This window comes from Camelus bactrianus, chromosome 22 (assembly GCF_048773025.1).
Source record: "Camelus bactrianus isolate YW-2024 breed Bactrian camel chromosome 22, ASM4877302v1, whole genome shotgun sequence".
NCBI classification, from domain to species: domain Eukaryota; kingdom Metazoa; phylum Chordata; class Mammalia; order Artiodactyla; family Camelidae; genus Camelus; species Camelus bactrianus.
This window is the reverse complement of record NC_133560.1, coordinates 25,372,748-25,387,928: the sequence shown is the minus strand read 5'-3', so window position 1 is coordinate 25,387,928 and position 15,181 is coordinate 25,372,748. Positions and strand designations below refer to the sequence as shown.

The 15,181-nt window shown below is 49.7% G+C and overlaps 1 protein-coding gene across 2 annotated transcripts; it reads left to right on the top strand.

Annotated features, from left to right (window-relative positions):
• The first annotated feature begins 1,352 nt into the window (after positions 1 to 1,352).
• On the top strand, positions 1,353 to 9,547 carry KEAP1 (kelch like ECH associated protein 1). Of its 2 annotated transcripts, none has more exons than XM_074350775.1 (6): positions 1,353 to 1,746; positions 3,807 to 4,492; positions 6,015 to 6,700; positions 7,987 to 8,192; positions 8,468 to 8,644; positions 8,804 to 9,547. In XM_074350775.1, exons 2-6 carry the CDS (start codon positions 3,854 to 3,856, stop codon positions 8,968 to 8,970), a joined length of 1,875 nt encoding a protein of 624 aa, XP_074206876.1. In that variant the 5' UTR covers positions 1,353 to 1,746; positions 3,807 to 3,853; the 3' UTR covers positions 8,971 to 9,547. The 2 variants fall into 2 exon arrangements, with proteins under 2 accessions (XP_074206876.1, XP_074206875.1); XM_074350774.1 differs by lacking the exon at positions 1,353 to 1,746 and adding an exon at positions 1,781 to 2,158.
• Positions 9,548 to 15,181: the final 5,634 nt, after the last annotated feature.

Genomic DNA, 15,181 nt, shown 5'->3' with positions numbered 1-15,181 from the left:
ATATCTTGGAAATTGTTGCACATTTAGATTCTCTACTGTGTTAATCAGCTCTGGCTCTCTGGTGTCTCTTCTTATAAGGGCACTAATGCCATTATGAAGGCCCCACCTTCATGACCTCATCTAAACCTAATTACCTCCCCAAATCCCCATCTCCAAATACCATCAAACTGGGGGTTAGGGCTTCAATATATGATGTGGGTGCGGTGGGGGGTGATGGTGTCACCATTCAGTCCATAGCACATCTTTTTTTTTTTTTTCATGTTAAAAAAAATCGAGGTAAACATTCATACAGCAACTGTCTTTGCTTCTTTTCACTGGCTGCATGGTATTTCACAGCATAGACATATCATCACTTATTACACCAGGGCCCTAGGGAGGGACAAGTGTGTAGCGTCCAACACTTTGCGTTTATACAGTGTTGCAATAAACATCCGATGTACACACATCCTCCTGCACGTTTGCAAGTGTAAAACTTGGATAAATTTCTACACGTGGCACCGCTGGGTCACAGGGCTTGTAGATAATATTTTGAGAGATATGGGAGGTTTCCTTCGGCGGGTCGAGGAGGGTGAGCATTTCCCCACAACCCTGGCCACTCCGTGTACGGTATTAGACGGCTATGCTATGGCGCCCCCTCTGGAGAGATCCAGAACCACAGTTTCATGCAACAGGAATGGGCGTAGGGGCAAGGAACCCTCCATCCAGCCTCGCGCGCGGGAATTAATCCCAGGCCCCGAGCAAGGACTCTTCAAATCTTCCAAGTTTACCTCGGAGGCGGGCGGAGTCTTTTCTTTGACCAACATCTAAGAAGCGTTTCCTTCTATACACTTAGTTTTCATGTAAATGGACTCTCAAAAAACCCCAACAAAACACCCTTAAATATATTTATTTAAAAGTTAACTTTAACTTTATAACACAAACAGCATAAATGGCAAATAAATATCACTTACCATGAAAAATAATCATCCTTCATATTTATTAGGCGCTAGCATTTACATTTAGTCCTTCCAGTAACCTAGCAGGTAGGTGCCTTTATTATTAACATTTTACAGGGAGAAAACCGAAGCCTGGAGGGGTTAAGTTACCGGCCCACTGGTACAGAGCTAGAGTGGCAGAGCCAGAGTTCGAATCCCGCGAGCTCCACCCGCCTTCCAGATGGGAGATAACTAAAAAAATGAAGACAATGAAAATCCAAGTAGGTAGACAATTCTAGCTGGATCCTGCGCCCGCCTTATTGTGAGGCCTGCGCTGTTTGGAGTTAAAGGGAAAAGAGCAGCTCGTGGAGAGCAGGCTCGCGCTGAGACGACGAAACCCTGCAGACCGAAGGGACTGCTAAGGGGGAACGGGCCGGGTCGACTTAGCCATGCGCCCTCGCCCGATGCCTCGGTCCTCGCCCATGGGCTCCGGGCACCTGCGGGAAGGGTGGGGAATCGCGGCTCCTTCCCCGCCGCGCCCTCTCCGCCCTCTCCCCGCCTCCTTCCCGGGCGTCCCGAAGCTGCCCCCCACCCGACGGCCTCGACCCCACAGGCCGCGCCACCCCAGGGCCGAGGTTCCCCGACGGGGGAAAGGCCCGCAGGTCCGCGACAACGAAAGTTAGGCGGGAGACGCCTCCGGCCGGGCCGTGGCCCCTCGGGCTTCCGGGAAGCTCGGTGCGCGGGTGGCACCACCGTGCCCTGAGCCGCCGCCGCCGCGTCCCGGGCATCCCCAACCCGTGGCGAGAGCAGCGGAGGCTACGCGGGGACCCAGGTGAGCACGGCGGCGGCGGCAGCGGCGGAGAGGGGTGTCCACTGATCCCTGGAGCGGGGGAGCGCAGGGCCTCGAACCTGGGGCGCTTAATCTCCGCGCCTCTGACCACGCGGCTGGGTGCGCCGAGGGCTGCGGTGCTTGGCCGCGCCGCAAAGACCCATGCTGCGGTCGCCGCGCAGGGGTTGCGCAGCTGGGCGACTGCGAGCGTGGGCGGGGGAGTGGGGAGCGGCCCCTCTGCCGTCCCGGCTGCTGGAGGCCTGCGGCCGCGGGGACTTTTATTCTGATACGGCCGGCGCCCGGCTCTGCTTAGTCATGGTGACCTGCGCGCGTTCCGCGCCTCCCCCCGGCGCGCTGCGATGGAGGCGCCCGGGCCTGGGCGACGGAGGCGGAGCCCGAGCGCGGCCATGGCGGGGTGAGTGAGGCGGCCTGGGCCCGGGCTGAGGGCACTGCGGGCGGTGAGCGCCCCTGCGGCGGTGCCCGGGGGTCGGAGAACTGGGCGCCTCGGGCCGGGTCTCTTCGGGGTTCCTGCGACTCTGCGGAGGACCAGGAGGGCGCGGCTCGAATCCTATCCTTTTGTTGGACGGCGCGACTCGCGGGGTGGCCCGGGAGCGACGCAAACCGAGCGAGAGGCCCAGCGACCGCCGCTTGGACGGAGGCCCGGGGACCCCGGGGCGTTGGGGGGCTTGGTCTTCGCCCTGGGGCTGACAGTGGAGAGGCCGCGGCGGGGTCACTTCCTCCCTTCTCCAGGCCTTGGCCGCTCAGGCGGGACATGCGCAATCCCCCACTTACCGCTTCGTTGGGGGAAGTGCCCAATGCCCAGGGGGTACCGTTGACCGATTGGCCAAAGACCAAGAGGCAGGCCCGGGCCTCAGCTGGGGAGAGGCGGCCAAGCGGCGCCCTGGGCCCGGGGAGGAGGGTGCTCTGGCAGACACAGTGGAGTGGGCAGTCAGCCAGCCACAGCTTGCTGACCCCAGCGCAGTGCCAGGCCCCGGACAGGACGTGGGGGAGGTACATGAGAGGGTGGGCACAACCCTGACCTACACAGGGCTACCAGTCCTCTAAAGGCTGGGTCTCAGGGCCAGAGAGACAGGTCATCCCTCAACAAGCAAGCAAAGGAGCTCATTTCAATTCCTGTTGGGTGCTGTGATGGAAATAAAACAGGGAGGAGGTGACTCTGAGCTGAGCCCAGGGAAAGTAAGATGAAGAACCTGGGGAGCCTCTTGCCCCCTTCTCCCTGAAGGATTTTTAAAAACATAACTTACGCTGTGGCACTCCAGACTCCACAGATTTCATGGAAACCCTCCCTTCAGTAGTCATAATCTCTCATTACACTCCTCCCTGATTCTCCAGATTGTCTCATTCTGCCTCTGAGCCTTTGCACTGTTCCTTCTGCCTGGAAACTTAAGTCCTACTCACACCTCCTTCATATGTTCCTCCTTCTTGTCTCAGCTCTAACAGAGGCCTGGACTACCTGATTTAAAGTAACTGCCCCCAAGTCACACCGTCACAATGCTGTTGTCATTTTCTTCATAACACCCATTTCTGCTCAAGTCTTGCTTATTTTACTTATGGCCCTTCCCTCCCCAGTGTCCACTCCAGAGGCAGAGTGTATGTCTGTCTTGCTCACTGCTGTGTCCCCAGTGCCCAAAACTGTGCCTGGCACACAGTAGATGCCCCATAAATGTTGGTGAGGTGAATGAAGGAATGAGCTGGACATGATCTAAGAAGGGAAGGGCCACCAGGCAGCTGAAACAGAATGAGCAAAGGTATGAGGTGGACAGGAGCTGACTGTGAAGGACTTTGCAGGCCATTAAAGAGTTCAGTTTTACTCTTCCTGCCACCGGGAGTTGTGGGGGATTATGAGCAGGGGAGGGACATCATGTGACTTGCGATTTAAGATGGACCCTCGGGCTGGTGAGGCTATGGGGTGGCTGGTGGGCACAAATGGACACTGCTTTGCCTGGGCTTGGGAAGGAAAACTGATCTCGGAGTTGCTTTATTTTAGAAAAGAAGGCCTGGCCCCAGGCCCTGCCCCCAGCCCTATGCTCTCCCTCCTCCAGGCCTCTGAGTGCCAGTGGTGGTGTTGTCCCTTGTCATCTGGAACCCTATGCAGCCGGAACCCAGGCCTAGCGGGGCTGGGGCCCACACTCATTTCCTGCCCCTGAGTTCACAGCGCCCCGAGGGGGCAGGGGACACGGTGATGTACGCCTCCACCGAGTGCAAGGCCGAGGTGACGCCCTCCCAGCATGGCAACCGCACCTTTAGCTACACGCTGGAGGACCACACGAAGCAGGCCTTTGGCATCATGAACGAACTGCGGCTCAGCCAGCAGCTATGTGATGTCACGCTGCAGGTCAAGTATGAGGATGCACCAGCTGCCCAGTTCATGGCCCACAAGGTGGTGCTGGCCTCATCCAGCCCCGTCTTCAAGGCCATGTTCACCAACGGGCTGCGGGAGCAAGGCATGGAGGTGGTGTCCATTGAGGGCATCCACCCCAAGGTCATGGAGCGCCTCATCGAGTTTGCCTACACAGCCTCCATCTCCATGGGTGAGAAGTGCGTGCTCCACGTCATGAATGGCGCCGTCATGTACCAGATCGACAGCGTCGTCCGTGCCTGCAGCGACTTCCTGGTGCAGCAGCTGGACCCCAGCAATGCCATTGGCATTGCCAACTTCGCCGAGCAGATTGGCTGTGCTGAGCTGCACCAGCGTGCCCGGGAGTACATCTACATGCACTTTGGGGAGGTGAGCAAGGGGAGGGGACATGGAGTTAGGACTTGGGAGCAGTATTAGAAGAACCAGGGACAGACGGGTGGCCATCTCCATCTCCCCTTGAGATGTGAAGGGTCAAGGCAGAGAACTGGAGAAAAAGGGGGTTCTGAGTTCCTACTCTACACATCTGGGGCAACTCTGGGAAACAGCTGAGGAAAGAGAGGCCTTCATGGGTCTCTGGGTTCCCTGGTTTCTCTGAGGTTAAAGGTAGGGCCAGGGTGTGGTGAATACGACAGCAATGTGCTGATCAGGGCCTGACATCTAGGCAGCAAATATTTATTGAACATCCATGACATGCTGCCTGCTGCAAGTATGAACGTCACACGTGTTTTCTTTGGTCCACGCAGTGTTGTCCTTACACTGTTCTTTGTTTCATTTTCGTTTTTAAGCAGAGGAAATGGTGAACAGAAAAAATAAGTGCTTGGTGAGCACTGGCTGTGGGCCAGCCCTTGTTCTAAGTGGTTTCCATCCTTTATATCACTGAATCTTCCCAGCTATCCTAGGAGGAGGTATGCTTTGGAGTGCTTTCCTGGAAATTTTCAGTCTTCCTTCAGTGGCTGGGACCAGCTGGGGTGGACACCCCCCGGGTCTCTGTTTCTCTTCTTCCCTCTACACCACCTTTGGGGTTGACCAGATGCCCCAAGGAGCTCTGGCATTAGTCCTGGGGCCTATAACTTCCAGGAAAGTGGGCCAAGACCAGGGCTCCCCCACTGGCCTGCACAACATTGGTTTGAAGGGATTGCATGGGTTTGGGGGTACCAGAAAGGCGGGGACCTGCTGATGTGGGGTGACTGAAATTATTTATATAGATTGGTGCCTGAGAGGTATTTGCCCAGGGCCCTGTGTATTCTAGGAGGCGTCCTGCTATGTGAAGCTGCTAATATAATCCCCTTTTACAGAGGAAAACTGAGGCATGAGGTGTTCCAGGTCACACAGTTAGAAACTGGGGAACCAAACCCAGCAACTCAGGCTGCTTTCTTGGAGCCTGAACTTTTTTTTCCCTAGAATATTCTATTGCTATTTCCTTTCTAGTCAGTCTGCTCTTTTTTTTTTTTTAATGAGGGGGAGGTAATTAGGTTTCTTCATTGATTTCCGCTTGGAGGAGGTACTGGGGATTGAACCCAGGACCTCATGGGTGCCAAGCATGTGCCCTACCACTTGAGCTATACCTTTCCCCCCAAGTCTGCTCTTTTGAAAAAAAAAAAAAAAAAGGGTAACATTCTTATTGTTCAAACATGAAGTGATACAAAAATGTACATGGTACACATTGTGTCTTTTCCTATTAACCTGAGTGCTTAAGTACTACATGCCTGGCATGTAGTATTAACTCATTTAATCCCCACAAACTGTGAGGTTCACACTATTCAAATTCCCTTTTTATACATGAGGAAACAGATTGTCAGACGAAATAGATTGGCCAAGGTCACAGCGCTGCTGAGGGGCTGGCAGGGAGAGGGACTCATAAGTCAGTCCGTCACACGAACGCCTTCTGCAGGTGGCCAAGCAAGAGGAGTTCTTCAACCTGTCCCACTGCCAGCTGGTGACCCTCATCAGTCGGGACGACCTGAATGTGCGCTGCGAGTCCGAGGTCTTCCATGCCTGTATCAACTGGGTCAAGTACGACTGCGAGCAGCGGCGCTTCTACGTGCAGGCGCTGCTGCGGGCTGTGCGCTGCCACTCGCTCACGCCCCACTTCCTGCAGATGCAGCTGCAGAAGTGCGAGATCCTGCAGTCAGACTCCCGCTGCAAGGACTACCTGGCCAAGATCTTCCAGGAGCTCACCCTGCACAAGCCCACGCAGATGATGCCCTGCCGGGCCCCCAAGGTGGGCCGGCTTATCTACACTGCCGGCGGCTACTTCCGCCAGTCACTCAGCTACCTGGAGGCCTACAACCCCAGTGATGGCACCTGGCTCCGGCTGGCAGACCTGCAGGTGCCGCGCAGTGGCCTGGCGGGCTGTGTGGTGGGCGGGCTGCTGTATGCCGTGGGTGGCCGGAACAATTCACCAGACGGCAACACCGACTCCAACGCCCTGGACTGCTACAACCCCATGACCAACCAGTGGTCGCCCTGCGCTTCCATGAGCGTACCACGAAACCGAATCGGGGTCGGCGTCATCGATGGGCACATCTACGCCGTGGGCGGCTCCCACGGCTGCATCCACCACAACAGTGTGGAGAGGTGAGTGGCAGGGCCAGGAGGGGTGGGCTGCCAGGATTCCGACCCTAATGATCCCAAGCCCCTGGGATCGGGGGATCCTGCCTGTTGTTGAGCGCTTTTCCCTGTGCCTTTGCCTTTAGGGAGTGGAAGCCTCAAGGGTGAAGCTAAACTCCTGGGAGATTTATGGTCATAACCTTGGATGATGCATCTGGGCCTGGGAAGCGTTTATAGGGCTATCACAAACACAAATGGCAACTTTGTGCAGATTTGGGAAAAGTTCCATCAGTTTGAAATTGTTGTAATATGTTAATTTTGTTAAAACATGACACCTCCCTGCTATCTGTTCAAAAATTGTGGTAATAAACACACGCATGAGGCCTCTCATGTGGAAGGTGCCCCCTTAGATGTGGTGCTCTTGTGCAGTGCACAGTCTGCACAACTGTGCATGGTGACACTCTGTTTAGAGGCTGAGCATTTGGGGCTTTTGACTCTTGTGTAGCCTAGTCCTCTGCCTTCTTTTCCAGAAGTGTGAGCCAAGGTATAGTTCTCACCTGGAACTTGTTAAAACAAACTTCCCAGCCCACCACAGGAGGTGCTGGAGATCTGGCATTGGTGCGTTTGGAGTGAGGCTGGGAAGTGGGAATTTTAAATACGCACCCCAGAGGCTTCTGATATATATGGTCTGTGAACAAGACAATGGGCTATGCGTCACCCTCAGCAGACCACTTTCGAGGGAAAAAAGGGCCCTATGAATTATTCCAGGAGCACAGGCCCGAACTGGAAGTGCCCAGGCCAACTGGGACGTCTGGTCACTGCATCTTCGAGCATCATAGTTTGAGAAGAACCATGCCAGGCTGTAGCCTCATTGTTAGAACTGGGGTTCTGGTGTCTGAGAGGGCTGGATCAGACCCCAACTCAGCCACTTCCTCGTAACCCTGGATCTACCACTTCACCTCTCTGTGCCTCCATCTTGTCATCTGCAAAGGGGAGTTAGTAACGAGGACTGCCTTCCCCACCAGGTTGGGTGGGGCTTTGCTGAGATAACACATAACACTCAGTGCAGGGCCTGGCAGAGGTATGATGGAGCCCTTGGGGTCCAAGAGATGTGCATGTGATCTTGAGCAGATGATGGCTGTGAACCTCAGTTTCCTCATCTGGTAAATGGACCTACTGATAACTTTGCACCTTACTGAGTTCTTGTAAGGATTGAAGAGTTCCAGTGCAAAAAGACCTAGCAGAGTGTGGGTGGGGGTAAGTGTTCCAGGCCAGCTCTGGTTGCTGTTGTTATTGTTATTATGCCTTTGCAGATATGAGCCGGAGCGGGATGAGTGGCACTTGGTGGCCCCAATGCTGACTCGAAGGATCGGGGTGGGAGTGGCTGTCCTCAACCGTCTGCTCTACGCGGTTGGTGGCTTCGACGGGACGAACCGCCTCAACTCAGCCGAGTGTTACTACCCAGAGAGAAACGAGTGGCGAATGATCACACCCATGAACACCATCCGAAGTGGGGCAGGTGGGTGGGGAGCAAAGCAGAACACCCTACCACCCCTGGGAGTGAAACTCGCAGCTAGGCCTCCTGTTTCAACCTTGAACCCTGTGGCACACATAGGAGAATGGGATTCTGACAGAGTCCCAGCTCCTCTCTGCCAGTTTTGTTTCTGAAGGGTCCCTAGGGAGAGGGGAGAAGGGGAAGGGGAAGGCTCCCCACCTCTACCCCGGCAAGAAGGTGGTGGCTGGGTTCCCCGAGGCCAGACCCCGGAGTCACCCTCTCTGCATGGTACGGTTTAGGAGTCTGTGTCCTGCACAACTGCATCTATGCTGCGGGGGGCTACGATGGCCAGGACCAGCTGAACAGTGTGGAACGCTATGACGTGGAGACAGAAATGTGGACTTTTGTAGCCCCTATGAAGCATCGGCGAAGTGCCCTGGGAATTACTGTGCACCAGGGAAAAATCTACGTGCTCGGTGAGGCCCTGGGGGTGGGGGCCTGGGTGGAGAAGCCTGCCTAGCCCTACCCTTTCAGGACAGGCGCAGATCCTGGTAGGAAGGCTTCTTGTGGTTTCCTCCTCTGCTTTCTCCCCCTGCCCTCGGAGGGCGTGACCAGCCCTTCTGCTCTCCCCGCAGGAGGCTATGACGGTCACACATTCTTGGACAGCGTGGAGAGTTACGACCCAGACACAGACACCTGGAATGAGGTGACCCGCATGACATCTGGCCGGAGCGGGGTCGGCGTCGCCGTCACCATGGAACCCTGCCGGAAGCAGATCGACCAGCAGAACTGTACCTGCTGAGCCACTTTTGTTTCTTGGGTGAAAAAAAAAAAGAGATCCGATCAAGAATATTGTCACTTTTGTACAAAAACAGGGACAAAAGAAAAGGCTACCGAGCAAATGCTTGTTCTCCAGGATGGGAGGCTAGGATGCCTCAGTGTTAAAATGACAACTCGAAAGAAAAGGAGGCCAGAGTTGGGAACCCATGAGCCCTTCAGAGTAGTCCCAGGAATGTCCAAGAGGGCCTGCCTGGGAGGTGGGTGCGGGAAGGGGGACTCCTGGGAGAGAAGCCCCCGCACCTGCTACCCTGAGGCTAGGCCTGGGTCCCACACCAGCAACCACCACCTCCCTTTGGGATGAAAGCAGGAGCTGAGAACAGGCTGGTTTTTGTTCCCTGCCTCTTTGTGATTGGTTCCTGGAGGCCTGGGAAGGAGCCAACTGAGGCCTCAGGGGCTGAGGCCCCTCCAGAGGTGTGGACCCGGGGATGGGCCTGTACATAGAAACCACTCGCTATCGCTGCCCTGGACAGTCACTTTGTTGATAAGTAACCCTGTAACTTTCCAATGAAAATAAAGAACAAACTAACTAGCGTCTTCCACCCGGGCTCTCAGCTGGAGGTGTTGAACTGCCGCCCAGGACAGAAAGGACTCTTCTCCTGAAATGCACCCAAGTCGTGGATTGAGGGCTTGTATTTGAAACCAGTTTGTTATCTCTGCCCATTGAATCTTAATAAGTAGGGCATCTTTCTCCCCACAGGCAAGCCACAAAAGATTTGCTTTGTCCATCACTTTCAGCTGCTTTGAAGACAATGCCCTAACTCCTCGAAGCATCTCCCAGGGCTCCCTGAAGTTAATTTCACACGTGCATGGTTTATATTTTCACAGTATAAACTGTGAAATAGGTGCCTTAAAATATAAATTTTAAGGCAAACCATCCCCAGCATGCCTTCCAAATTTGGTGGAAGTCTATCTGGTCATCTTTATTCACTTCAGTAACATAGACTGAGCCTTTTATTTTATTTAGGTGCCTGGATATTAAAAGGACAAAGGAGTTCTTGAGAATTTTCTTAGGCAAAGGACTCAATAGCCTGATTCCTTCTGAACAATTTGTGTGAAGGCGGTACGTGGCCTGGATCTTTTCGTCTGCCAGTCAACCCTGTTGATACTGGGGGAGTGGAGAAAAGAGTGAAGAATGGTCTCAACTGTGGGGGATTTCACAGGTTCTTCCAAATAGCTTAGAAAGGAAACATTGTATTCCTTCCCTGCCAGGGAAAACCCATCTCTGCAGCTTCACTCAGTTCACCTGAAGGCTGTCTTCACTGTGCCCAGTTCTCTGGTCCTCACCCTAAAGTTTTTATGGAACAAGAAATCGATGCCGGCTGCATTGAATGGCTGGGAGAGGACTTGGAATTGTAAAGATAGCTAGATAGCCTTTCAGAATTTGCAGTGTTCTACATGTTATTTGGTCTTCAACAGCGCTGTGAGCTAGGAACGGCAAGCTTAAATTTTTTTACAGATGAGAAGGAGAGGTTCAGAGAAGTGACTTGCCCAAGGTCACATGACCACTAATTGGTGGCGTGCAAATCTGCCCTGTGGAGTACACCAAAGCAGCCCCTCTCAGCCACGACACACTCCACCTCTGTTTGTGAGAAGGGATACTAAAGAGGTCCCGTGGGGTCAGTGTGTATAGCCAGAAAGAATGATCTAATCTAGAGTAGGGATTTACACATAATGCGGTTGCCAAAAGCCATACAACCTGCCCCAGAGTGGTGTTTCCTTTCAAAGAGATTAGAGCCCTGGTCTTGATATTAGGTTTAGCTGATTCAGTAAAGCAGTTTGGACATCAACATTCATGTAAACAGTTTCTACAGAAATGGTACTTGGACACCTAGTGGGCACTTGGCCCTGTGTGAGCTGCTAGACCAACAAAAGTGAGTTATTTACGTTCACTTTCTAGCTCTGAAAAAAAACAACTTTATTTTAGGACTTACTCTGCTAGGCAGTGGGGCTCCAGCAGTGTTCAAGCCTCAAATGATCCCTGCCCTCATGGAAACTACAACCTGGCAGGGGAGTATGATGACCAACTCGTCCCAGTTTGCCTGGGACTTTTCCAGTTTGAAGACTGAAAGGCTGGTATCCCAGGAACCACTCAGTCCCAGTAAACTAGGACCATTGGTCACTCTTCAGATAAGCCAGATGCTGAAGCAATAATACCACTGTGCTGACAGGCAAATGATGGTCACGATTAAATCTGCATTTGATGGCTCTGGGAGCCAAGTGGAAATGGTGTGGCTGGGGATAGGAGTGCCCTGGGGAAACCTAGATAAACAGCTGTTGCAGTAGCCAGGTAAGAGAGGAAGGCAGTTTGGAAAAGGCAAATGGCTGTAGGAGTGAAGTAGAATCCACAGGTGAAGAGATTAATTAGATATGGAGAGTGAAGAATTAGGAATGATCCAAAGTAGTTTCAAAGCTTAAACAGCCAAGCATAGGGACCCTTGGAGGAATCTGCTATTATAGAAGGGAAGTGACGAAGGTTTGGAGTGTGTTAGGTTTGAAGACTCAAGATACAATTGTTTTTGGAAAGTACAGATTTTCCAAGCCCTTAGTCTTTAATGCTTCCAATAAATCATTCTTGAATGGCTGTTCTGTGCCAGGCATGAAGCGAGGTGTTCAGACACAGTGAGGGGCAAGCCTGACACCATCCCTTTCTCATAGAGCTGGAGTTAATAAAATAATCACACCAAGCTGATGTAATTAAGTTCCAAGCTAAACTTTCTGAAGGACAGGAGTTTGACCTAGGTCAGAAGCCCTGAGAAAGCACTCCTGAGGAGGTGGTTTTCTCACAGAAATCCAAAGGCACTGATAAGTGTAAATTAGGTGAGGGAAGAAGGGGCAAGATTCTGGACAGAGGAAGCCTCACATGCAAAAGTCCTGTGGCACTGAGAAGCAAGTCTAGATGAAGCTCTGAGAGGGTGTCAGAAGAGAGAGGCTAAACAAAGAGATGGTCAGGAGACCAGACCATGCAAGCCCTGTGGGCCACACTCTTCACTTGTTAAATGCCTACAATCTCTCTTCTTTTCCTTCCCTAAATGCTATCTTTAAAAAGAGTTAGAACATTATAGATAAAGCTGAAATCTTACTATCTCTCCATTCTATTCCCTCTAAATCTTAATTTAAAAAATAATCTTCAGTATTCTATGTTCTATGTAGTTCCTTACAGAAGTGGCAACATGTTGCCTGTATCATTCTGCAACCTACTTTTCCTCCCGCAGGAAGATCTAGCTATCTGTGATGTCACATTCTTTCACCAGCTACCGGATGTTCTGTTTTATCTCGTGCACTATTGACAGACGTTGGGTTGTTTCCAGTTTCTCAGAATTACAGATAAGGCTGCAACACCTACTCTTAATTGTGTCTCCTTGGGCACAAGTGTGTATATTTCCCCACATGGATGTTAAGCGGTGGAACTCACTAGATCCAGGGTAAGCAGTTTCCCTAGATGCTGCCAGATCACCCTCCCAAGTAGTTGCAACAAATCATATTCCTGCTGTTTGTAGATGTTCTTTATAAAAATACACACGATCAAGTTGATCACTCTTTTTCTTGATGGTTCTTCCCTTTCCAGTCATATTTAAGACGGACTTTGGTTCTTGTCATTTTCTGCAGCTTCCTACCCATGTGTTAAGTTATGGTCTCCTGCTTCTGCCTATGTTAGCCAGAGTTAGTTTTTGTTGATTCTGTTAGAACCAAGAATGCTAATAGACACATCAAGACATTTAAAATATATATATATTTTTTAAAATAGAAGTTTTGATTTTGCACTGTTTTAAAAATCCATCTGGAATTTGTCGGTATGTATGGTATAAAGTAGGAATTTAATATTTTATATGGATAGCCCAATGCTCCCCAACCATTTACTTTTCAAACCATTTCTTGGCTCATGCATTCTTTTTTTTTTTTTAACATTTTTTATTGATTTATAATCATTTTACAATGTTGTGTCAAATTCCAGTGTTCAGCACAATTTTTCAGTTATTCATGGACATATACACACTCATTGTCACATTTTTTTCTCTGTGAGTTATAACATTTTGTGTATATTTCCCTGTGCTATACAGTGTAGTCTATTCTACAATTTTGAAATCCCAGTCTATCCCTTCCCACCCTCCACCCCCCTGGTAACCACAAGTCTGTATTCTCTGTCTGTGAGTCTATTTCTGTCCTTTATTTATGCTTTGTTTTTGTTTGTTTGTTTGTTTTTGTTTTTGTTTTTTAGATTCCACATATGAGCGATCTCATATGGTATTTTTCTTTCTCTTTCTGGCTTACTTCACTTAGAATGACATTCTCCAGGAGCATCCATGTTGCTGCAAATGGCATTATGTTGTCGGTTTTTATGGCTGAGTAGTATTCCATTGTATAAATATACCACATCTTCTTTATCCAGTCACCTGTTGATGGACATTTAGGCTGTTTTCCATGTTTTGGCTATTGTAAATAGTGCTGCTATGAACATTGGGGTGCAGGTGTCATCCTGAAGTAGATTTCCTTCTGGATACAAGCCCAGGAGTGGGATTCCTGGGTCATACGGTAAGTCTATTCCTAGTCTTTTGAGGAATCTCCACACTGTTTTCCATAGTGGCTGCACCAAACTGCATTCCCACCAGCAGTGTAGGAGGGTTCCCCTTTCTCCACAGCCTCTCCAGCATTTGTCATTTGTGGATTTTTGAATGACGGCCATTCTGAATGGTGTGAGGTGATACCTCATTGTAGCTTTGATTTGCATTTCTCTGATAATTAGTGATATGGAGCATTTTTTCATGTGCTTTTTGATCATTTGTATGTCTTCCTTGGAGAATTGCTTGTTTAGGTCTTCTGCCCATTTTTGGATTGGGTTGTTTATTTTTTTCTTATTGAGTCGTATGAGCTGCTTATATATTCTGGAGATCAAGCCTTTGTCGGTTTCACTTGCAAAAATTTTCTCCCATTCCGTAGGTTTTCTTCTTGTTTTATTTCTGGTTTCCTTTGCTGTGCAGAAGCTCGTAAGTTTCATTAGGTCCCATTTGTTTATTCTTGCTTTTATTTCTTCTAGGAGAAAATTTTTGAAATGTATGTCAGAAAATGTTTTGCCTATGTTTTCCTCTAGGAGGTTTATTGTATCTTGTCTTATGTTTAAGTCTTTAATCCATTTTGAGTTGATTTTTGTATATGGTGTAAGGGAGTGTTCTAGCTTCATTGTTTTACATGCTGCTGTCCAGTTTTCCCAACACCATTTGCTGAAGAGACTGTCTTTATTCCAATGTATATTCTTGCCTCCTTTGTCGAAGATGAGTTGACCAAAAGTTTGTGGGTTCATTTCTGGGCTCTCTATTCTGTTCCATTGGTCTATATGTCTGTTTTGGTACCAATACCATGCTGTCTTGATGACTGTAGCTCTATAGTATTGTCTGAAGTCTGGGAGAGTTATTCCTCCAGCCTCTTTCTTTCTCTTCAGTAATGCTTTGGCAATTCTAGGTCTTTGATGGTTCCATATGAATTTTATTATGATTTTTTCTAGTTCTGTGAAATGTGTCCTGGGTAATTGGATAGGGATTGCATTAAATCTGTAGATTGCCTTGGGCAGTGTGACCATTTTAACAATATTGATTCTTCCAATCCAAGAGCATGGAATATCTTTCCATTTTTTAAAGTCTTCTTTAATTTCCTTCATCAATGGTTTATAGTTTTCTGTGTATAATTCTTTCACCTCCTTGGTTAGATTTATTCCCAGATATTTTATTACTTTGGGTGCTATTTTAAAGGGGATTGTTTCTTTACTTTCTTCTTCTGTTGATTTATCGCTAATTCATTCTTTACCCATTGTTTTGAGATGCTTTCCCATTCATACAAAATTCCCATTTGTGCATGGACACTCTTCTGTTTTGACTTTTTACTGTTTCATTGACCTAAATATCCATGTTTGCATCAATTTCATCGTTTTAATTATTATAGTTTTATTTTTTATTGTTTACTATTATTTTAAGTGTTATTTTATTTTATTTTTTGTTTCTTTTTTTGGGGGGGGAGGTAATTAGGTTTATTTATTATTATTATTTGGAGGGACTGGGGATTGAACCCAGGACCTTATGCATGCTAGGCACACACTCTACCTCTGAGCTATAGTCTCCCCCACCTTTTTTTTCTTACTACAGTTTTATAACATCTTAATAGCAGATAGAACAAGTTTCTCCCCC